At 45.1% G+C, this 24,213-nt stretch overlaps 1 protein-coding gene across 1 annotated transcript in view; it reads left to right on the top strand.

Moving 5' to 3' along the window:
- ABRAXAS2 (abraxas 2, BRISC complex subunit) overlaps nucleotides 1-24,213 on the top strand; it is a 34,003-nt gene that overhangs the window by 5,080 nt on the left and 4,710 nt on the right. Inside the window, exons 2-8 of the mRNA XM_062213984.1 lie at nucleotides 115-205; nucleotides 5,370-5,406; nucleotides 7,507-7,573; nucleotides 15,961-16,151; nucleotides 16,996-17,115; nucleotides 19,812-19,896; nucleotides 22,580-22,694. Of these exons, the coding sequence (XP_062069968.1) occupies nucleotides 115-205; nucleotides 5,370-5,406; nucleotides 7,507-7,573; nucleotides 15,961-16,151; nucleotides 16,996-17,115; nucleotides 19,812-19,896; nucleotides 22,580-22,694 (706 nt within the window). The remainder of the gene's footprint in view (nucleotides 1-114; nucleotides 206-5,369; nucleotides 5,407-7,506; nucleotides 7,574-15,960; nucleotides 16,152-16,995; nucleotides 17,116-19,811; nucleotides 19,897-22,579; nucleotides 22,695-24,213) is intronic.

Below are 24,213 nucleotides of genomic sequence, written 5' to 3'. Positions count from 1 at the left end.
GATTACTGTTAAAATTATTATAAATAATAACAATAAATATTCCCAATGTCTCCTAATTTCAGTAAAAATTACCTTTATTTTTAGTCTGCAACTATTTTCCTTTGTTACTTTTAGGAAGGATTTTTGCTGGGAGAGGTAAGACAAGAAGAAACCTTCAGCATCAGTGACTCACAGATCAGCAACACAGAATTTCTGCAAATAATTGGTAAGTTATTACCTTAGAAGTATCCTTTTAGTATATGTACTTACTGTTTGTTTTGTTCCACGCTTCTTAGCTGATTTTAAAGGATTACAAGTGCATAGATAAAATGATCCAAACTAATGAATGATAAGACATTTTTTAAAAATTTTTTATTTATTTATTTTTTTGACAAGCAGAGTTAGACAGAGAGAGAGAGAGACAGAGAGAAAGGTCTTCCTTCCGTTGGTTCACCCCGCAAATGGCCGCTACAGCCAGCACGCCAAGCTGAAGCCAGGAGCCAGGTGCTTCCTCCTGGTCTCCCATGCAGGTGCAGGGCCCAAACACTTGGGCCATCCTCCACTGCCTTCCTGGGCTACAGCAGAGAGCTGGACTAGAAGAGGAGCAACCGGGACAGAATCCGGAGTTCTGACCGGGACTAGAACCCGGTGTGCCGGCGCCACAGGCAGAGGATTACCCTATTGAGCTGCGGCACTGGCCTGAGATTTTTTTTTTTTAAAGTCAGTGTGAACTTACAGTGCCTAGCCGTGAGGGTGGCTGTTCTGTGAAGCCCCCTCACCCACCAGCTGTGAGGGTGGCTGTTCCTAAAGCCGCCTCACCCACCAGCGGGTCTGCCCTCTGCTATCGCTGTCACTGAGTCACCACGTGATAGTCCCCTCAAAACCACAGTGAACCTCAGATTTGCAGATTTTGCTCTCCCCATTGCCAGTGTCACCTCATATTCAAATGAATGGGTGGCTTGGGCCGGTCCTTCCTAGAGGATTCTGGCGAAGATGTTCACGTTTGTTTGCATGAGGTATTTGCTAAATCCACCTGGCCCTCTGAGGAATAATCCAGTCACTTCCAGGGAGCTTCCTGAGGAAGACGGGAGAGCTTGTAGACGCTGCCACTTTTAATCAGTCTCCCTTTGATCAATATGGGTAATAGGCCTTTCAGGTTCACTTTCGCAGATCACAGAACAGAGCATCAGGACAGTACAAAGGGTGTTTCATTTATTATGTAGCGAACACTGAAGAATTTCCATGTGTGAGGCACGTGTGCTAGGTTGAGGGAGGTGTGCCCAGATACATTTCTGTCCACCAGAACCCTGGAGGGGATAGGATCCAACAGATACACAGAAATATCAGACGGTGCCGGATGAGCACCTGTAGAAAGGAACAGAAAATCGACTAGTGGGGAGATCAGTAAGATGTCAGGCAGGAGGGGGACTTAGTGCATCAGGAGGCACAAGGCAAGGAGTGCCCGAGCCCTGCGGGGAGCGTGTTTCTGTGCCACCAGGATACAGAATGGGAGGTGAGTTGCTTGCAATTTGAAACCCTGCTGGCTGTTACGTCATGTTGGGACCAACTCATCAATTATTCAAGCATGTGCTGGTTACCTCCCACTCCGAGGACTGGGTGCAAGAGTGAAGATTCAGGTAGGCTTAGGACTGGAGAGACTAAACTGTCTCCTAAAAGGGCAAAACCTTCAAACCCACTCACCGCAATGTTGACAGACCAGGTAAAGACTGATATGTGTACAGTGTGTAGCTCATCTTTTACTGAGAAGCTTTGTTTTTATGTTGCTGAACTCTACAATTCTAACAGAATTCTGTTTCATGGGACATCTGTGCAGTTATTCATTATTTGCACCTGAACTTTCAGAATTATCTGGTAGATAAAAGTGAAGTTGCCAGATACAGTTAAGTAACAGCAAAGAAGGAGCTCTGTTACCTGGCATTATAAAAACAGCATTACTGATGAATATTCTGGCTGTTTATTTGTAAAGAAATAGGATGATAATTAAAATTCTGCATAGCGTAGTGTGTCATTTCTTTTGATTCATAAACCTTCTGGTTCTGTCAGTGAGTATCAGCTTCCCAGCTTTTGTAGATACGGGGAGGTGCCAGTTGATAGTGTGGTTAATCCAGAGCCATGACAGCCATCGTTGGCTGTGCGGTGTTTCATATTAGCTCTACACAGCTCATTGGTGGAATGATTGTGGATCTCATGGACCACATGTTTGCTAGTGTCATTTTAAATGTGTTACCATTGGGACATATTTCTTTTTAAAAAATAGATATTGAAAAATGTAAACCGGGGACTCCGAAAAACCTGAGTCAGAGATCAAAGGTTAGGTCAAGTCCCCGAGGAGTGTTCCCTGCTAGTAATGTGGAGATTTCTGCTTGACCTCCAGAATAAGATGTTTTAATAAAGTGGCCAAATTTATTATTTGTTGACAATGTCTGAATTCATGCACAAGCACCTGTATCTTACTCTTATACTTTGAAGGACTTTTATATAGAATATATATTTTGAAAACAAAATGTTGGCATCTTGTTTTGATTACATATTCATTTAAAGGGCTGTGTTAACTTTTTTTTTGCTACTTAAGTCTTTATTTAAGATTTAAGTACTATCATCTGTATCTTTTGATGTTTTGGATGTTTAATCCATGTGCTAACTCATTTTTTTTAAAGATTATTTACTTGGGAGGTAGAGTTACAGACAATGAGAGGGAGAGACAGAGAGAAAGGTCTTCCTTCCATTGGTTCACTCCCTAAATGGCCGCAATGGCCAGAGCCGCGCCGATCCGAAGCCAGGAGCCAGGAGCTTCTTCCGGGTCTCCCATGCAGGTACAGGGGCCCAGGGACTTGGGCCATCTTCTGCTGCTTTCCCAGGCCACAGCAGAGAGCTGGATTGGAAGAGGAGCAGCCGGGACTCAAACCGGTGCCCATATGGGATGCTGGCACTGCAGGCGGAGGATTAACCCTCTGCGCCACCGTGCTGGCCCCTGTGCTAACTCATTTTAGCAGAGCTGTCCACCTTTGTTTCTTGGAGTGGGAGGGAGGAGGCAGCCACAGACTGGGGAGGAAATGCAGAAAGAGTTGTTGGAAAGAGTGGAAGGGCCCCAGCAGGACAGCAAGTGTTCAGCCCACCTGTTAGGAAGAGAAGCAGGAACAACCACACCACAGGATGGGAAGTTTTAAAGAAACGTGTCCCGAGAGGCCACGTGCTGGAAGTCGGCCTGCCGATGAGCTGCAGGGCATGGAATCTCTGGACTTCCCAGGCAAGGCTGCTTGCCTGCAGAGATCCACCTGTCAGTTAACGAGCGTCCCAACGCCATCCTCCTCTGCAGCTTCTCAGTTTCCAGACCATCACCCTGTGCTCTCCGTGGTGATTTTTTGCTTAGAATTGCGAAAAATCTGAGAAAATTCCAACTTCCTTCAGAAAATAAAGAAGGCAGATTTGGATATTGTCACTTAATAGTGTTTTTTTTTTTTTTTAACTTTTTTTGACAGGCAGAGTGGACAGTGAGAGAGAGAGACAGAGAGAAAGGTCTTCCTTTGCCGTTGGTTCACCCTCCAATGGCTGCCGCGGCTGGCGCGCTGCGGCCAGCGCACCGCGCTGATCCGATGGCAGGAACCAGGTGCTTCTCCTGGTCTCCCATGGGGTGCAGGGCCCAAGCACTTGGGCCATTCTCCACTGCACTCCCGGGCCACAGCAGAGAGCTGGCCTGGAAGAGGGGCAACTGGGACAGAATCCGGTGCCCCCGACCGGGACTAGAATCTGGTGTGCCGGCGCCACAAGGCGGAGGATTAGCTTGTTGTGCCACGGCACTGGCCTCAAATAAATAAATCTTCAAAAAAAAAAAAATTATTTCCTGGCCGGCACTGCAGCTCACTAGGCTAATCCTCTGCCTGCAGCGCCAGTACCCCAGGTTCTAGTCCCAGTTGGGGCACCGGATTCTGTTTTGGTTGCTCCTCTTCCAGTCCAGCTCTCTGCTGTGGTTCGGGAAGGCAGTGGAGGATGGCCCAAGTGCTTGGGCCCTGCACCTGCTGTATGGGAGACTGGGAGGAAGCACCTGGCTCCTGGCTTCAGATCGGCACAGCGCACCGGCCGTAGTGGCCATTTGGGGAGTGAACCAACGGAAAAGGAAGACCTTTCTCTCTGTCTCTCTCTCTCACTGTCTATAACTCTCTCTCTGTCTCTCTCTCTCACTGTCTAACTCTGCCTGGCCAAAAAAAAAAAAAAAAAAAAAAAAAATTTCTTTCCTTTAAAATAGAAGATGAGTTTTTCTCTCCCCTGAACTCCTGCTACTGTTTTAGTTACAAATGTTCCACATCTTAATTATTAAGAGTATCTCTGAAATAACTGTGATGGAAAACTGTAGCTTTTTTTAATTTTAATTTTATTTATTTGAAAGGCACAGTTACAAAGAGAGGGAGAGAAAGAGAGAGACAGGTCTTCCATAGCTGGTTCACTTCTTAAATGGCCACAACATCTGGTGCAGGGCCAGGCTGGAGCCAGGAACCAGGAGCTTCATCTGGGTCTCCCACGTGGGTACAGGGGCCCGAGCACTGGGCCCATCTTCAGCTGTTTTCCCAGGTGAATTAGCAGGGAGCTGGGGTATAAATGGAGCAGCCACATGGGATGCTGGCTCTGCAGGCTCAGGCTTAACATACTGTGCCACAGTGCCAGACTCCAGGCTGTGACATTTTCAACAGCAGGTGATAGGTGACTCTGGGAGAATGTGATTAGCAGAATTGAATGATCAGTCTCATGGTCTGATAAAGAAACACCCAGGCTGTAAGCCCTGCAGATGAGCATAAAGAAGTGGTCACTGTGCTAATCACAGCCACTTTTCAGAACGCGTTAGGATTTGCCTTATCAATGTTTCCCTCAGTACTGAGCATCTTTGACAGGGTTAGTAGATTTCTAGAGTTCCTGTCCTTTCTACATACCTGGCTCGTACTGTGATAAGTTGTTAGTTGGGTACTGAGGGCAGGGTGGCTTAGGCCGTCCGTTCCCAAGCTGTCCCCATAGCTTCTCTCCAGCTTGATTCAGTGCTTCCAGTCCGTGGTTTTCCCCGCTATGCTTTATTTAAGCAGGTTGGGTTGAATAAGGCACACGATAGCTCCATGCTCCTGAATAAAAGCTTCCAGACGGCTCACTTCCTACATGGACAACCGGAAACAACTTTCGATCTGTGGTCTGCCTTGTTCTGAGGGTGGGTCCCAGAGAGAAGCATTAGAATGCCACTGCCTGCACTGGGGTACATGCAGCACCTGCTTCAAGGAAACCATCGTCTTATTGTCAGAGAGTTTAGATTACAAAAGCCACGAGCTGTTTTGTAGTTGCCTGTGTCTTGACATGATTAACTAAGATTCATCTCCTCTTTCTAACTGCAGAAATCCACAACCATCAGCCTTGTTCAAAACTTTTTAGGTAAGCCACATCCTTCTTTGTAGCTTTTAGTCCTTATTAAAAAGATTGATTGATTGAAGGCTAATATATTTAGGCCTACAGCTGATCATGGCTACAAAAGCACAAATGCTCTTCCTAAATTCATGCGTTTGTTGAGCTCTAAGTGTGTGTGTGGCACTGTGGTAGGTGGTGTGGATTGTGGCCTGGACGACTTAGAGTGTACGCGTCCCCTCATCCTCCCTGTGAAGAGCTGCCCAGCCATAGAGAAGAAAGTTAAGTGAGGATTGCCTGCAAATAAAACACTCCAAAGAGGAGTAAAAAGGGTTCCTTGTTCAACTTGCTCCTTGTGTTTATTTAAATTAATATATACCAGCTCTATATTATGACCAATCCAGGGACAGAGAGAAAAGTGGGAGGAGAAACATTGAGGAGGGAGAAAGCACATGGCTGAGAAACATTCTGGAAGACAAAAGGATGAGGGAGACGAAGTCCAGCATCAGAGTTACTCACTGGACTTCGCTCAAACCACCGCCCAGCCCTTTGCCTTCTTTCTCAACCCCAGACCTTCCACCTGCTGGCTGGTCTGATTTCAACTCTGGTAAGAGTCCCTGAAGCCCTACTTCTGCCCCCTTCCCAGTCACAAGGGCAGTGCCTTCCCTGTGCTGCCCCATGGGAACAAGCCAGTGTTCTTGCTCATCACTGCCTTTCCTTCCTCACACCTGCCAAGCCCGTGGCTCCTCCTGCTGTATTTTCCTTGCAACTTTCACTCTGACCACTCTCTCATTGTCACCTGGCCCAAACATCCACCTCCCCTGCACCCGGGAATCCCTGTGGATTCATGTATTCGCCCCTACACACACACCCCTGCCTATTGGTTATTTCAGAGGATCGCCATCCTTCATGGTGGTTGCCTGCAAATGAAGCCCTGAAGGAGCTGAGAACTGGTCTGTTGTAGGTTCACATATAACTGAAAAGGAATCAGGGGAGTCGGACAGACTGCTGGCAGTTCACTTGGAAAGAGTCTCAGAGCGCATGAAGCGATTCAGGGCCTGGCGCACACGTTGCCTGTGTTTGGTCTGTGAAAGAGCCCGACTGGCCCTGATCGTCCAAAGCTTTGTTGGACGCGCCCTGCCTCACCTTTCGGAGGGATTCCTTAGGACATGGTCAGAAGCACAGAACCAGACAAGAATGAACTGGCCTTAAGTAACAGACTCGAAGCCTTAGAAATGAGCTGTCTGCTCCAGACTTCTTGTTCTGCTAAAGAAGGCAATGGAGACCAGATAGGTAAAGTGACTTGCCTGAGAACATACCGTGAGAAGCGGAACTGGGGCTGGAGCTGGAATCTTCTGATTACCAGTTTGGTATATTTTTGCTGTACCTTGAACTCTTCCCTGCTTTACAAGGCCTGGGCTTATGATGGTGGGAGAAGGGCAAGGGAATGGCACGATTGGTGGAAAGGCCAGCGTGTACTTAGACCTGGAGAGCCAACCCCGGATCTTGAGCACATTGGTTTTTTTGGAGGTGAGCCCATTAGGTTTGAAGTTAGTCAGATTTGGCTTCAAATCCCAGCCCTTCTATCTACCGGCTGTATGGTTTGGGCCAAGTCACTTAACCCCAGTATCTTTATGTACAAAACTGAGAATAAAACTTGATGAATTGTTGGGCTAAACTGATACTTCCAGCTTTGTGGCAAGAATGACATGAAACAACATGGGAAACATACAGCTGGGTGTCTTATTAATCATTCAGCAAATGTTTATTTCCCTTCATTTCTCAGAAAATGAATTGCTATGGTATCTTTTTTCATATGCAATTGACACTTAGAAACAAGGAAAAGATGTCACAGCCATTTGAAGGCACATATTTTGTAATTACTTGTTATCAGCACCTCCCACATGGGGAAGTGATATCTTTTGAATGTAGCAATGGCTTTAAGTATTCTTTGATACAAAAGATACATTGTATCAGTAAAGCATTTGTACTGCTTTCCCTTTACCTATTCAAGCAATTATATCTTCATGAGAGTTAGGAGCCCCATAAGACACATGTAGCCAAGCACCTCCTTGTCACAAAACTGTAGTTTTAACAAGATTTTTTTTTAACTTTTCCCCCAAAAAACAGTTTTTATGACTACGCAAGCAAAGTTAATGAAGAGAGTTTGGACAGAATTCTTAAAGATCGGAGAAAGGTATGTTCTGGCTGTTGCCCATTTGTGATTCAGAAATCATTTCTCATTTTACCTCCCAAATTTAAAACCAGAAACGAATGTAAAGTGAGATTTGTGGTTTGTATTCTGAGCGTTCTGTTAAGTGGATTTTAAAATAAATTGCAGATTTGAGACAGTGTTTACAATTTAAATATTTGTAGTGTAATTCCATTATGTAATAATTAGAAGAAAACTATAATTGAGAAATTAATAGTAGGTTAGTTGACTCTGGGTGGTTCTGCCTTTCTACCATGTAACTGAAAAACAAATTTTGCAAACGTTTAATAAATATGCATTAATTTTATAATAAGAAAAAGCATTTCTAAAAAGCAAATGGTAGGGGCTGGTGCTGTGGCCTGACGCGCTGGCATCCCACATGGGCACTGGTTCAAATCCTGGCTGCTCCACTTCCAATCGAGCTCTCTGTTATGACCTGGGAAAGCAGTAGAGGATGGCCCAAGTCCTTGGGTCTCTGCACCCGCGTGGGAGACCTTGAAGAGGATCCTGGCTTCGGATCGGCACGGCTTCGGCCATTGCGGCCAGTTGGGGAGTGAACCAGCGGATGGAAGACCTTTCTCTCTCTTTGCCTATCCTCTCTCTGTGTAACTCTGACTTTCAAATAAATAAATAAAAATCTTAAAAAAAAAAAAAAGTAAATGGTAATCAAACATACTCGGATGTGGTACTCTTTCAAGCTCAGAGTTGAACACAGATGATTTTCCACAAAGTTATGTGTTTATCATTTTTTTTAAGATTTATTTATTTATTTGAAATTCAGAGTGAGAGAGAGAGAGAGAAAGAGGTATTCCATCCGCTGGTTCACTCCCCAGTTGGCCACAATGGCCGGAGCCATGCTGATCAAAGGCAGGAGCCAGGAGATTCTTCTGGGTCTCCCACACGAGGGTGGAAGCCCAAGGACTTGGGCCATCCTCCACTGCTTTCCCTGGCCATAGCAGAGAGCTGGATCAGAAGTGGAACAGCCAGGACTCGAACCGGTACCCATATGGGATGCCAGCACTGTAGGTGGCTGCTTTACCTGCTATGCCACAGCGCTGGCCCCCCCCCCCCCCCCCCAAATTTTAAATATGTAGTTTCACCTCAGGTAGCCTGAAAATTCAATTAAACCTGGATACAAAAGTGCAAGAAACTGGAGTCATTGAACACTGTAGCCCTGTGCCAGGCTGTGTTCTCAGAACTCAGTGTACTGTCACATGTAATCTTTGTAGCATCCCTCCGAGGCAAATTTCTCAAAGTCTGTGGAAGCAACTATGGTTAAATAATTTGCCCAAAGTCAACACCGATTAATGATGGAGCCCAACTTTTAGGCCAAGCAATGTGGCATCTTGATCCAGTGTACAAAGTTGTTGCTTCATTGTTTAATAGTGAGAGTTTTTAGAGCAAATGTCTAGCATTCAGGAATGCTTAATTCTGTTAGGTTCATGCTTCCATATTGTGGAATAAGAGCAGGCATTTGGCCTAGCAGTTAAACCTGCATCCCATGTTGGGCTGGGCCTGGGTTCGGTTCCTGGCTCTGGCTCCTGATTCTAGCTTCCTGCCATTGTAGACCTTGGCAGGCAGCACTGACAGCTCAAGTGGTTGAACCTCTGCCACCCACATGGGAGATTTGGACGGAGTTTGGCTCTTGGCTTTGGCCTGGCCCATCCCTGGCCCTGGCTGTCATAGGCATTTGGGAAATGAACAGGTGGGAGAAAATCTCTTTTTCTCTCTGTCCTTCCCCACCCCCCTCAAATAAATAAAAATTTTGAAAACCTTTAAACATTTAAAAAGAGAATGAGGGAGGTAATAACATAAAAATATCTCCAAGTTAAATGATGTGGTTTGAGCCATTTTATTTAAAACCGAAGTCTGAATGAGTGTTCAGATGTATCCAGAAAGATCTGGAAGGAAGCCAAGCAAACTTGAGAAAGGGAGTTGATAAAGGGTGGGTGATACCACTAAAGACGGACTTTATTTGAAAAAGTTGATTTTTTTTGATGACCATGTGAGCTGTAATTGAGATAACTTGAAAAAAGAGCACTCACTTATGTAATCTTTTCAGCAGTAGGTAAGGACAAACTTCCGAATTAACGTTGGGATCTTAAAATAGAATTTGCCACTTTGGTATCTAGTAGACCAGTCGTAGGTTTTTACCTGTAGTTGAGGTTGCTTCTCCTGAAGTCTGGAGTCTGAAAGGTGAGAGTTGACCTGTAGTTTTGGTTTGACAGAACTGTGCCTTAAAGCAAACGTTAACGTTTTCCTTTGCAGTTAAAGATATGAATTTGTTGCTTCACTTTACTTGGAAAATATGTTCCATTTTCCCTGATCTTTGTTGAGGACAAGAAGTATGTTTTATGTTTGGCTGTGTTCCTGTGCTGCCTTGTACATAAAATGAGTTCTGTGGGGACTTTTTCTTTAAACTCCCAACTTTCTAGCACAGAAGCAGAGATGATATTTATAATATTCAGGCAAGAAGATCTTTATAATTGAGTGTAATTTGAACTGCCCCCCTACACACACATACAAGAAAGGCACAAGATTATATATATCTTTAGCTTTAAAGGTTGTCTGTGCCTGCCAAGGTACATTTAAGGTGTTAGGTTTAAGCTAGAGGCTAACATTTTTTATATCAAATTTTATATCAAATTTTTATATCAAATTTCTGAAGTACAGCATGAATATGGGCTAAACTACTGTTCTAGAAGAATAAATATTGCATATTGTGTTTATGAAGTTTCCACAGGCCTCAGGTTTTAGACTAAGGCCGCACAAAGCAAATACAAAGGGAGATCTCGGCCTCCTGGAAGCATCTGCTCTGAAATGGACAACAGCAAACATAACAGCCTAATATCACCATAGGCCCAGCCGCCCTAATATCACCATAGGCCCAGCCACCCTAATATCGCCATAGGCCCAGCCGTCCTAGTATCACCATAGGCCCAGAGGAACACAGATGAAAGGTGATGAGTGTGCCCAGGGTGCTGTGATTGCTTTGGCTCTGGAAGTGAATGTCTCGCGTGGAGAACAGAGAAGAAAGTCTGTGAAAGATTGATTATGGAACTTCAGCAGAGATAAGATTTCAGGGAGAGATACCCATAATTCACCCTCACCCAGGCATAGCTATTCAAATGTGCTTTCAACCCCAGTGACCTAGTTTCCCCGGAGCTTTACAGCCAGCTTGTTAGCTTTAAAGGGCAGGGTTTTAGATATTGCTAATGCAAATTAATTCGGCATTTCTTCCTTCGTTGATCAGAATGATGGGGAGTCTGTTTAAAACCATGGGAAGGAGTGTGCATTGGCACAGCAGGTAAGATGTTGTTTGGGACACCTGGATCCCACGTCCGAGTGCCTGGGTTTGAGTCTCAGTTCCTGCTCCCGACTCCAGCTTCCTGCTAACGCACACCCTGGGAGGTAGCAGGCAATGGCCCAAGTACCTGGGTCCCTGCCACCCCTGTGGGAGACCTGGATTGAGTTATCCCTTGTTTCTGCCTGGCCCAGCCAAGGTCATTGCAGGCATTTGGGGAGTGAACCAGTGGATGGGAGTGCACTGTTGCTTGCTTACTCACTCATTCTTTCTCCCTCAAACAAAAAAGTAAGTATAAGATACTATTGATGACTATCAGATCACTGAGTTGATTACTGTTACTTGGTACCTGGCATAAATTGATAACACCCTCATTTCTCAGAAATACAAATAGAATAAAACTGTTGGAATCATTATAACTGAAAAACGCTGTTATTCACCCAGTAGCCATTTGAAAGATCCTGTTATTGAATTAATGAGTATTTCATGAAAGCAGCCATGGAGCTGGGCATCAGGCAGGTCTGGCAGAGGCAGAGGTGAGACGTGCCCCGTCCTCCAGAGATCATTTCTGCCCTACCTGTGGTTTTGAGTGTTGGTGTGAACTGGGCCACATTCACAAGTATCAGAAGGTCCAGCCAATTGACACGTTTTCTGTCCACTTAAAGGATACCAAAAGTAACTACTTTCTTTAATTTAATTGGAAGTTATGCTTTCTCTTCTGTAGTAGTCCCTGAGGTCGGGAGACCATGGCTTATTTCTTCATCCCTTGTACTTCTTGCAGGTGATAGGAACTCAGTGGAGGGAGTGTCCCACACCTCCCAGGGCGGTTGTTGCAATTTATCATGTGGCTAGCAGGAGGCCTGGCCCAGGAGCTCAGCAAGGAGTTGGTTCCCTTTCTACATGAAAGTACCAGATCATTATCTAGATGGGCTGTTATTTTTTAAAAGATACTAACAGTTTTAAATCACCTTTACTTTTTTTAAAAAAAATTTATTTGTTTATTTATTTAAAAGGCAGAGTTACATAGAGAGAGAGCTCTTCTGTCGACTGTTTCACCCTCCAAATGGCCACACAGCCGGAGCTGGGCCACACTGAAGCCAGGAGCCTCAAATTCCATCCAGATCTCCCATGTGGGTGCAGGGGCCCAAGCACTTGGGCCATCTTCCGCTGCTTTCCCAGGCTTATTAGCAGGAATGGAGAAATGGAGCAGCCAGGTCTCAGACCAGCACTCCAATAAGGGATGCCAGCATCCCAAGCATTGGCTATAACCCAGCGCGCCTGCCCCCAAAGAACTTACCTTAAATTCAGATTCCTGGCTGTACCCTTAGATTCTGACTCTGCAGGTTTGGGTTGGGCCCAGGAATCTACAGTTTGGCAAGCTCCCAGAAGCTTCTCATGACGTCTGTCTTCCAGATGTCCAGTGAAATCACATTATGGAAGTATGCTTCCTGAGAATGAAGCAGTTTAATTCACTTAAACAGTTCAGTTATGCTGTTGTTAGAGCTGACAAAGCTAAACTTGGAATAGTTGTTTTAGGTATAATGGACATATAAACCACACAAATTTAGATTGTGCACTTTGATCAGTTTGATATATGTGTGTACCCATGAAGCCATCACCATGATAAGATAATGAACACATCCATCACCTGCAGAAGTTTCCTCATGCACTTTTCCAATCCTGTCTTCTCAACCTCCCCTCCTCGCTTCTTCTCAACCACTGATGTGCTTTATGTCACTGTAGATCAGCTACCGTTTTCACGAATTCTGTACAAATAGAATCCTGTAGCACATACACGATTGGCCCTTCATGTCTGCGGGTTCTGCATCGGTGCATACATCAAAGATAATAAAAAAAAATGAAATATTCCAGAAAGTTTCAAAAGCAAAAACTTTCTTCTTGTGTTTTTTTCTTTTTCTCTATGATTTATTTGTTGGGGCAGCACTGTGGCATAATAGGCTAAACCTCCACCTGTGGCAGCAGCATCCCATATAGGCACATTTGTGTCCCACTGCTCCTCTTCCTATCCATCCCTCTGCTGTGGCCTGGGAAAGCAGTAGAAGATGGCCCAAATCCTTGAACCCCTGCATCCATGTAGGAGACCCAGAAGAAGCTGCAAGGGCCAGCGCCGCAGCTCACTAGGCTAATCCTCCACCTTGCGGCGCCGGCACACCAGGTTCTAGTCCCGGTCGAGGCGCCGGATTCTGTCCCGGTTGCCCCTCTTCCAGGCCAGCTCTCTGCTATGGCCCGGGAGTGCAGTGGAGGATGGCCCAAGTGCTTGGGCCCTGCACCCACATGGGAGACCAGGATAAGTACCTGGCTCCTGCCATCGGATCAGCGTGGTGCGCTGGCTGTAGCGCGCCAACCGCGGCGGCCATTGGAGGGTGAACCAACGGCAAAGGAAGACCTTTCTCTCTGTCTCTCTCTCACTGTCCACTCTGCCTGTCAAAAAAAAAAATTAATTAATTAAAAAAAAAAAAGAAGCTGCTGGCTCCTGGCTTCTGATCAGCCCAGCTCCAACCCTCAGCCATTTGGAGAGTGAACCAGTGGATGGAAGACCTTTCTCTCTGTCTGTAACTCTACCTTTCAAATAAATAAATAAAATATTTTTAAAATTTAAAAAAAAATTTTTTTGACAGGCAGAGTTAGACAGTGAGAGAGAGAGAGAGAGAGAGAGACAGAGAGAAAGGTCTTCCTTCCGTTGGTTCACCCTGCGAATGGCCGCTACAGTCAGCACACTGCGCCGATCCGAAGCCAGGAGCCAGGTGCTTCCTCCTGGTCTCCCATGCGGGTGCAGGGCCCAAACCCTTGGGCCATCCTCCACTGCCTTCCTGGGCCACAGCAGAGAGCTAACTGGAAGAGGAGCAACTGGGACAGAACCTGGTGCCCCAACCGGGACTAGAACCCGGGGTGCCAGCGCCGCAGGCGGAGAATTAGCCTAGTGAGCCGCGGCGCCGGCCAAAATAAGTAAAATCTTAAAAAAGAAAAAAATTTATTTGTTTATTTGAAAGGCAGAGTTTCAGAGAGAGAGAGAGAGAGAGAGAGAGAGATCATCCATCTGCTGGTTCACTCCCCAGATGGCCAAAACAGCCACAGCTAGGCCAGGCCAAATCCAGAGCCTGGGACTTCTAGGTCTCTCACGTGGGTGCAGGGACCCAAGTACTCGGACCATCTTCCACTGCCTTCCCAGGCATATCAGCAGGTAGTTGGATCAAAAGTGGAGCAGCTGGGACTTGAACTGGCACCCTTATGGGAAACCAGCGTCACAGACAGCGGCTTTCACCACTGTGTCCCAACACCGGCCCCTAAAAGCCAGACCTCTATGGAACCAGCATTGTGTCGCAGTGGAGCTGGCGTCCCATATTGGAGCGCTGGTTCAAGGCCTGACTGCTCTGCTTGCAATCCAGCTCCCTGTGAATGCTCCTGGGAAGGCAGCAGACGATGGTCCAATGCTTGTGCCCCTGCCACCCAAGAGGGTGGACCCGAATGGAGTCTCTGGCTGTAGCCCTGTCTGTTGTGACTATTAAGGGAGTGAACCAATGAATGGAAGATCTCTGTCTCTCTCATTCTCTTGTCACTCTGCCTTTCAAATAAATAAATCTTAAAAAAAAACCTAAAACCAAAAACCTTGAATTAGCTGCATGCCAAGCACCACACCGAGTTTGTGCAAATGGAGCTCTATGCAGGCACATCCTGTGATGGCCTCCACTGTGTCTTAGATGCTCAGTTTCTCTCTGACATTGTTTGTGAACACACATTTCATTCATATACTGTGTACTCAGGCCTGTGGTGGTTGCATCTGTACTGAACATATACGCTTCCCCCTTTCATTTTTCCCTACATAATACAGTGTAAAAGCTCTGTAAATGTTGTATTAATATTATATAAGCATATGGGAGAGTGTGTTAGATATATATGCAAACGCCATCCCATTTTTTGAGGGTACTTCAAAAAGTTTGTGGAAAATGGAGTGAAAAGATAAATTCATTGTGGAAAAAAAAATGTTTAGATCTGTGAATAGTTTTTTGGGGCTGGCGCTGTGGCATAGTAAGCTCAGGCTTCCTGCTGCAGTGCTGGCACCGCACATGGGTGCCAGTTCATGTCCTGGCTGCACAAAGACGGCCCAGGTGCTCAAGCCCTTGCACCGGTGTGGGAGTCCTAGAAGTAGCTCCTGGCTCCTGGCTTCAGGTTGGCCCAGCTCCAGCTGTTGTAGCCATTTTGGAAGTGAACCAGTGGATGGAAGACCTTTCTGCCTCTCAAATTAAAAAAAAAAAAAAAAAAAAAAAAAAAACTTATTTAAAAAATAAAAAATGTTTAAATCTACATTTAGTTTTTTTCATACTACGCATTTTCCATGAACTTTTTGAAGTCCACTTATGTACAAAGGGACTTGAGACCAGCAGATTTTTCTATCTGTGGGTGTGGGGTGTCCTGGAACCAGTCCCTTGTGGATACCAAGAGATGACGGCACTCCTGATTTTGGAAAGGTCTGGTTTCTTTCCCTTAGCATAATTATTTTGCTGTTCTTCCATGCGGTATATATTAGAAACTTGTTTCTTTTTATTACTGAGTAGGAATCTGTGATGTACCAGTTTTTTTAATCTATTCACCTGTTGGTGAACAGTTAGCTGCTATGACATTGTGTACAAGGGTTTTTATGGATACATTCAGAATTAAATTTTTTTCTTAAAAATATTTCACTGTACCTTTTAAAAGATTTATGTATATATGTATATATTTGAAAGACAGCATGATAGAGAGTGAGACAGAGATCTTCCATTGCTGGTTCACTCCCCAGTGCCTGCAATGGTCAGAGCTGGGTCAGGCCAAAACCAGGAGCCAGGAACCCCATCCTGGTCTTCTATGTGGGTGTCAGGGACTCAAGTACTTGGGCCATTATCTGTTGTTTCCCAGGTGCGTTATCAGGGAGCTGGATCAGAAGTAGGGTGCCTGACCTTGAACCAGCACTCTGGTTTGGGTTGTGAGTGTCACAACACCCGTTCCCAGAATAAAATTTCTAAGATTTTATAGAATTTACAATGCTTCTTTTCTTCTGTTTTTGTTGCAGAAAGTTATTGGATGGTACCGATTCCGGCGAAACACACAGCAGCAGATGTCATACAGGGAGCAAGTCATCCATAAGCAACTCACTCGCATCCTCGGTGTGCCCGACCTTGTCTTCCTCCTCTTCAGCTTCATCTCTACTGCCAACAATTCCACTCATGCTCTAGAATACGTTCTCTTTAGACCAAATCGAAGGTAAAGCAAACTCCCCCCAGCTTCACACACACTGAAAGATGTTGGTTCATGAGAATGATGTTCATGACTTTGAAAATGTGCACAACAGTGTATTTTACAGCATCTTTAAAAGGTTTTATTCTTTTTAGCTGATTCTCTGTAAGTAGAGAAAGTATTTTCCTTTTCACTTATTTGTATAAATTAAAATTATTTTTGCGTCAAGCAACATTAGTACGACTTATTTATTACACACGAATTCTTACGAATAAATAGCTAGAAGTCATCATTTGCTTCTCCATAACCCATCACGTAGAAAGGCAGTTACATTGCTACAGAAGTCTGATTATAATTACAATGTAGATTTCGAAGACAGAATTGTCTAATTTGATCCACCTCCTGGTTAATGAGGGTTTCGCATTATGAACTTAGAGCCAACAAAGTGTGATTCTCTGATCATGTCTGTCTGGAAATAGCAGAAAGGCTTCCCTCTGAAAATTCACTTGTGGGACACATCAAATCAGCATCAGTGGAAATCACCAACAGTCGTTAAGTGACCTTTGGAAGCTTTCATTGATTAGTCCATAGGTACTTCTTTAGCACGTAAAACAAGCCGGCCATGTGTCCGTCACTGGGAGATGCAGAGACGTATAGGACAGGGCCTCTGCCCTTCGTGAGTTTACAGCTGCGCTTCTGGGTTCAGTAAGCGGGCAGGAAGTGCCAGTTTCTGCATCTTTCGGTTGTCGTAGGGGTAGATGCTCCATGGTGCCTCTGTCAACGCGTTATCCTCAGAGACTAACACCTATTGCCGAGCCCTGATCTTAGAGAAGTATTGTTAATGTGATCTATTTCTCCATTTTCCTTATAGGTATAATCAAAGGATATCACTTGCTATTCCCAATCTAGGCAATACTAGCCAGCAAGAATACAAAGTGTCCTCAGTGCCAAACACTTCTCAGAGTTATGCCAAAGTTATTAAAGAACACGGGTAAGTTGGACGGTCAAATGAGAGTGTTTTCCTTTCTCTGTCAATAGCATTTCTTATGTTATTACAACTAAAAGCTGTGTTGACTTGTATTTGTTCGAGTTTAAATCTTTTCTGAGAGACATGCTCTGTGAGGTGGCAGTTTTGAAGTTCCTGCTAGTCTGTATTCCCTGCTCTGTGCCTGCATCTTTAACAATGGCAATGTGAAGAAAATGCTACCTTTTCTGTTAAGACACTGACTTGAAATGTGTATATTTACAGCCATTTATCTTTTCCTTTTTTCTTTTGGTGGTTGGACGTTCTGAGGATAAGGAAGAATATTTCTGGGGGACAAATCAAGGGCCTATAAATTTTTTTAAGGTTTTATTTATTTACTTGAAAGGGAGAGTTACAAAGAGAAAGAGGGAGAGACAGAAAGAGAGATCCACTGGTTCACTCCCCAAAAGGCTACTTGGCTGGAGCTGGGCCAGGCCGAAACCAAGAGCAAGGAGTGTCTTCCAGGTCTCCCACATGGATGCAGGGACTCAAGCACTTGGGCCATCCTCTGTTGCTTTCCCAGGTGTGTTATCAGGGAGCTGGATCGGAAGTGGAACAGCCAGTGCTAGAACAGGTGCCCATGTGAGATGCCAGTGCTGCAGGCAGTAGCTTGACTCACTACGCCACAGTGCCAGCTCACAGTGCCAGCCCCTATAAGTTCTTAAGTATAAAGCTGAAGTGGTTTCTAATGCCAGCCTTTCTTATTTGCATTGTTCACATCTTATTAGGGAGTACCTGTGCACCTGTGTGCATACGTGCATGTGTTTTTTTTGCTTTTTGTTTACACCAACTAGTCAAAAGGGGTAGGTTCTAGAAAGTGGAGCATGATGGGAAACACAGTTTTTGACTCAAAAAAACAGATGAGTTGTTTTCATAACTTAGATTTCACTAGAATAGAGCTGTTCACCCTAAGACAGGGTGGGTGGATGCTTCTTGGCTTGTGTGTGTGCATGTTTGGTTTCTAGGCTGTGCAGTGTGTGATTTCTTCACGGCCTCATGCTCTTCTTCAATGCTTCTGGCTATGCATTTTCTCTACATACAGAATTTGGGGTGGGCGGGGCTGTGTGTTTTCATGTGGGGACTCAGCAGTACTGAGTCTTACATAGCCCTACTCTTAAGCCTTCAATACTGTCCACTCTTTATTTCTTTACTTTCTTAATTTATGAAAGCCTTCAAACTGCATAGCAGATAAGCCTTTAAACATGGGTAACACTGTCCCAAGGAAGGCTTTGGCTTTGGAAGGTGTGTAAGAAATGAGATGCTGCAGACTCAACCTGATGATTTAAACAGCGAGCTCCAGCTCCCCACACGTCCTCCGCAGCCTCTGCCCGGCCTTGCTTGCCTTTTCAGAGCTGCTTCCGGCAGCTGGACCTCACACGTGGCTTCTCAGACACCGCTAGAGGCTTCGAGGCGATAACAAACTAGTAGAATTAACCAGCTCTGGCAGAGGGTTGGTCATGCTCACTCGTACAGTTTTCCCCATTTCAAAAAGGAATGTAATAAATTTGTTTTCTCCATAGAATTAAATAACATTCAACGTGTGTGAAAGGTTTATTGTGGACAGATTAGCACGGAAAGGTGCATAGGGAAATGTGAAGTCAGGTTTTGGACTGACATGACTCAGTGGGGAGAATGCAGGAAGGTAGCTCCTTGACCACCTCATATACCAAACTTTCATTCTTGTTTAAAAACAGCTTAGGGGCAGCTTTGTGGTGCGCACAGTCTGTGATGCCAACATCCCATACTCGAGCATCAGTGTGAGTACTGGCTGCTCTGCTTCCAAATCAGTTCCCTACAAATGCACAGGGAGAGCAGTGAAAGATGGCTGAGGTACTTGGGCCCTGGCTCCTGGCTTCAGCCTGGCCCAGTCCTGGCCACTACAGTCATTTGAGGAGTGAACCAGCAGGTGGCAGATCTTTCTCTTTCTATCTCTCACTCTGTCTTTTAAATAAATGAAACATATCTTTAAGAAAAGAAAAAATAACAAAATAGAAGATACTTTACATTTACCTTATTTTTAAACTTTGAAAAAAAGATTTATTTATTTATTTGAAAGTCAGAGTGACACAGAGAGAGGGAGAGAGACAGAGAAAGATCTTCCATCCACTGGTTCACTGCCCAGATGGCCACAACAGCCTGGGCCAGGCTGAAGCCAGGAGCCAGGAACTCCATCCTGGTCTTCCATGTGGGTGGCAGGGCCCAGGTACCTAGGCCGTCTTCCCCTGCCTTCCCAGGAACATGAGCAGGGAGCTGGAAGCAAAGCAGCTACAATTCAAACCAGAACTAACACAGATGCCAGTGTAGCAAACAGCAACTTTGCCTGCTGTGCCACAACACCTGCCCCTATTTTTAAATTAGTTGCCACAACTTGTTTTTCAGTTGCTAAAAAAAAAAGTGTGGATAGAGTATATGTATTTCTGAAGTTCTAAAATCAACATAGTTACTTAAAAATATATAGCTTTTTGTTGATTTTAAAGTTGTCTTGGACACATGAGTTCTTTTTTATTTCTCTTCTGTAATTGTTGTCATGTGGACGTTGCATAGGCATTGTCACTTGAAATCACATTTAAATAATAGATTAAAGTAGAAGTCACAGGAGAAATGCTCTTTGTTCATGGCAGTTATAATAACTTTGTGATATCTTTTTTCTCCCTGTCTTCTAGTACTGACTTTTTTGATAAAGATGGAGTCATGAAAGACATCAGGGCAATTTATCAGGTGTACAATGCACTGCAGGAGAAAGTGCAGGTAACGGATCTGTGTTTTCATCTTATTTGTGTGACCTAAATGCTTTTAATTTTACTTTAATTTTTAATCATCTTCCAACTGCCAGATGAATTGTGGCTCAAAAGTCAGAAGGTGCTTTCCAAAAATAGTATCAGATCTGTAGTGGTACCCATGCCAGTTTCATATATTATGTGCCTGAGCAGAGACTCTGAAGTTCATTATTATTTTTTTTTCAAGATTTATTTATTTGAAAGGCAGAGTTACACAGAGAGAGGAGGCAGAGAGAAAGAAAGAGAGAGGTATTCCATCCAGTGGTTCACTCACCAATTGGCTGCAATGGCCGGAGCTGCGCCGATCCAAAGCCAGGAGCCAGGAGCTTCTTCTGGGTTGCCCATGCGAGTGCAGGGGCCCAAGGACTTGGGCCATCTTTCACTGCTTTCCCAGGCCAACAGCAGAGAGCTGGATTGGAAGTGGAGCAGCCGGGTCTCAAACCAGCGCCCATATAGCATGCCAGCGCTTCAGGCCAGGGCGTTAACCCACTGCGCCACAGCGCCAGCCCCAAGTTCATTATTATTAATACCACTGTTAAGCCGGCGCCACGGCTCACTAGGCTAATCCTCCGCCTTGCGGCGCCGGCACACCGGGTTCTAGTCCCGGTCAGGGCATTGATCCTGTCCCGGTTGCCCCTCTTCCAGGCCAGCTCTCTGCTGTGGCCAGGGAGTGCAGTGGAGGATGGCCCAAGTGCTTGGGCCCTGCACCCCATGGGAGACCAGGATAAGTACCTGGCTCCTGCCATCGGATCAGTGTGGTGCGCCGGCCGCAGCGCGCCTACCGCGGCGGCCATTGGAGGGTGAACCAACGGCAAAGGAAGACCTTTCTCTCTGTCTCTCTCTCTCTCACTATCCACTCTGCCTGTCAAAAAAAAAAAAAAAAAAAAAAAACACTGTTTTAATCCTCATGACCCCATTGTAGTAGTGTTTTTTTTCCTAGGAAAATGTACTCTGAGTTTAAAGAAGGGTTGCTAAGAATACAACCTTTTCCACCAGTTACTTTTATTTATTTATTTATTTTTTGAGATCTGTTTATTTGAAAGGCAGAGTTGCAGAGAGAGGAGGAGAAAAAGAGAGAGGACAGAAGTATCCTCCAACCATTGGTTCACTCCCCAAATAACCCCAGCAGTGGGGGCTGGGCAAGGCTGAAGCCAGGAGCCTCGAACTTCATCCGGTCTCCCATGTGGGGGCCAGCAGCCCAAGTACTTGGGCCAACTTCCCTTGCTTTCTCAGGCACATTAGCAGAGAGCTGGGTCAGAAGTGGAGCAGCCAGGACTTGAACCGGCACCCATCTGGGATGCCAGGGTCCCAGGTGGCAGTTTAACCCGCTGTGCCACAATGCCAGCCCCTTCATCAGTTACATTCTAAGTAGAGACAACGTTAAAAGTCACGTGCACCTGATCTAGCTCTGCTTCCCTCATTCCATTCACCCGCTGCCCCCAGCTGCCTCTGTTGAGTGGGAGGATTGCAGTGGAGCCTGTTCATTCATGCAACAGATGTTACGGAAATGTCTCCTGGGAGCCAGATACTGAGCTGGGTGCTACAGGTGCTGTCCCAAGAACAAAAGAGCCTTTGACCTTGACCTTGAGGACAGTGGTGAAGTTGAGGAAGCTCTCCCAGACCTGGATTTAAGGAAGAAGGCAACCACAAATAGAGGAGTGGAGGCAGCTCCTAGCAAACCAGAAAGCAGACCAAGGTCAGCCTTAAGCAAACAGAGAATGCATACAAGGGCAATTGCCAGTGACAATGTTCCAGATTTGGGTCACTGTACGTCCAGCAGTACGGGGAGCTTGATACAGGCTTGCAAGTGACCAGCCTACTTTCTGGAAGTTTCTGGTATTTCTGCTATGGGAGGAACGTGTGGCAGAAAACAGTTTTTTGTTCTGAAGTCGTTACCATGCCCTTTTGAGGCTGTAGCCTGGCCAGAGGCCTTCAGAGTGGTCATTCCATGTCGTTGTTGGTGGACGAAGGCCTTCAAAGTGGTCGTTCCACGTCATTGTTGGTGGACGAAGGCCTTCGGAGTGGCTGTTCCACGTCATTGTTGGTGGACGAAGGCCTTCGGAGTGGCTGTTCACATCCATTGTTGGTGGCTCTGTAAACATCGATACCGCATAGAGTGTGCTGATTATTCTTGGCTAAATTACATAGATGCAGTCTCAGTTATCTTTTATTAAACCTTGACTTTGAAACTTACTTTGTTTTTCAACTTTCCCTCATTATAAATATTTTCTATTAAATAAATCTATCTTATCTTGGTTTTTGATGGCTGATTATAAATAAAAGTTGAAAGCATTTTGTTCCTGTCTTATCTTTTGTTCTTCCTTTGTAAGTTAGACTGGTATCAAAAAATTCCCTTTTCGTTTCAATAAAAAGAATTAATCAAGGGGTAAGATTAAATTTTCCCATCTTTTATTTTTCAAGAGTCTATGAGCTAAATAGCATAATTGTCTTAAGATTCAGGAAGCAGATTGGTGAATAATGATAACAGCAGCACTGGCCTCTTGGCCTTCATGATTCTGTTCTGACTCACGTGTCTGCGTTTGAGCTCAGCCAGCCACCTGGGCTCTCCCGGGGTTGTCATCGGCGCTGGATTTGTGGCACGCCTCGCGCTCGGACTTGAAGCTAACCTTTGTTGCTGTCATCTTTCCCCTCAGGCAGTGTGTGCTGATGTAGAGAAGAGTGAGAGAGTTGTTGAATCCTGTCAGGCAGAAGTGAACAAATTAAGAAGACAAATCACGCAGAGGAAAAATGAAAAGGAACAAGAAAGAAGTAAGAATCCTACTAATTTTACAATTCAGTATCAGGGAAGTGTCTTTTTTAAAACATCAAATTACACGTTAAATAACAGACTCCCACCCTCTGCCAGCCGCAGGTCGAGTTCTCTGGTCATTACATTTTTCTAGAGAGAGTTACTGCTTTTCAGTTTCCATGTCGAGTCTCTGAAACCGAGGGAAGGAGGATAAGTAGAAAAACTGAGTCAGCTTCACCAAGCATGATGGATGCAGATGTGTGTGTGTGCTGGCCGGTGTGACCTCTCTGGTGGCAGCAATGGTTACCCCCGAGTGAAGCCTGGCGTCCCTTGCGCAGAAGGACTGTGTTGGTTACAACTACAGAAAGGACACTAAAATTCTGTTAGCTTCATGCATGTGTGTGATTCAGCCTCAAGATCATGGTAAAGGCTGTACATGTGTGGTCTTTGGCTAGCTGTGGATGAATGCATACCAATAAACTAAGGAATTGCTGGTTGAACGAGAACCAGGCCCAGTAATTTAATACCAGCAAGATAATGGACGTATTTGCTGTAACATCTGTACAGTTAACATTTGTACATAAAATATATAAAGTATCTGGCAAATCATACCACGTTTAAAAGACATAAGGTGGCATAGCATGTAAAGCAGCCACCTGCGGCGCTGGCATCTCCCATGGGCACTGATTCATGTCTTGGCTGCTCCATTTCCAATCCAGCTCCCTGCTAAAGGCTCGAAAAGCAGTGGAAGATGGCCCAAGTGCTTGGGATCCTGCCACCCATGTGGAAGACTCAGACGAAGCTCCTAGCTCCTGGCTTTGGCTCCTGGTTCAGACTTGGCCATTGTGGCCGCTTGGGGAATGAACTAGCTGATGAAAGATCCCCCTCCAACCTCTCTCTCTCTCTTCTCCCCCTGTTCTTCTCCCTGCCCAGAAAATTATGTCTGATTGATTTTTACTGTTATATTTTTCTGGAAACAGAAATGCAGAACATGAATTAGAGTAGTTGAATTAACAGCAGTAGATTAGTTGAATAAATTATGTAAATGTAAATAAGAAATACATAATTGTAAATATATACAATATAACTGTCAATTTACAGTTAAAATGAAAAATACATGGTGCATATATTATGGAATATTATACAGTCATTGAAGTGAATTTGGGTAATACACATTTAAAGATTTTTAAGATTTATTTATTTATTTGAAAGTCAGAGTTACAGAACGGCGCAGAGGTATATATATAGAGAGAGGTCCTCTATCTGATGGTTCACTCCCCAGATGGCTGCAATGGCCAGAGCTGTGACAATCTGAAGCCAGGAGCCAGGAGCTTCTTCCAGGTCTCCCATGTGGGTGCAGGGGCCCAAGGACTTGAGCCATCCTCCACTGCTTTCCCAGGCCACAGCAGAGAGTTGGAATGGAAGTGGAGCAGCTGGGACTCGAACCAGCACCCATATGGAATGTCAGCACCGCAGGCAGTGGCCTCACATGCTGTGCTGCAGCGCCAGCCTCAGATTTATTTTTTATTTATTTGAAAA

Source organism: Lepus europaeus, chromosome 17 (genome assembly GCF_033115175.1).
Source record: "Lepus europaeus isolate LE1 chromosome 17, mLepTim1.pri, whole genome shotgun sequence".
NCBI classification, from domain to species: Eukaryota; Metazoa; Chordata; class Mammalia; order Lagomorpha; family Leporidae; genus Lepus; species Lepus europaeus.
This window is presented reverse-complemented; position numbering and strand designations above follow the sequence as displayed.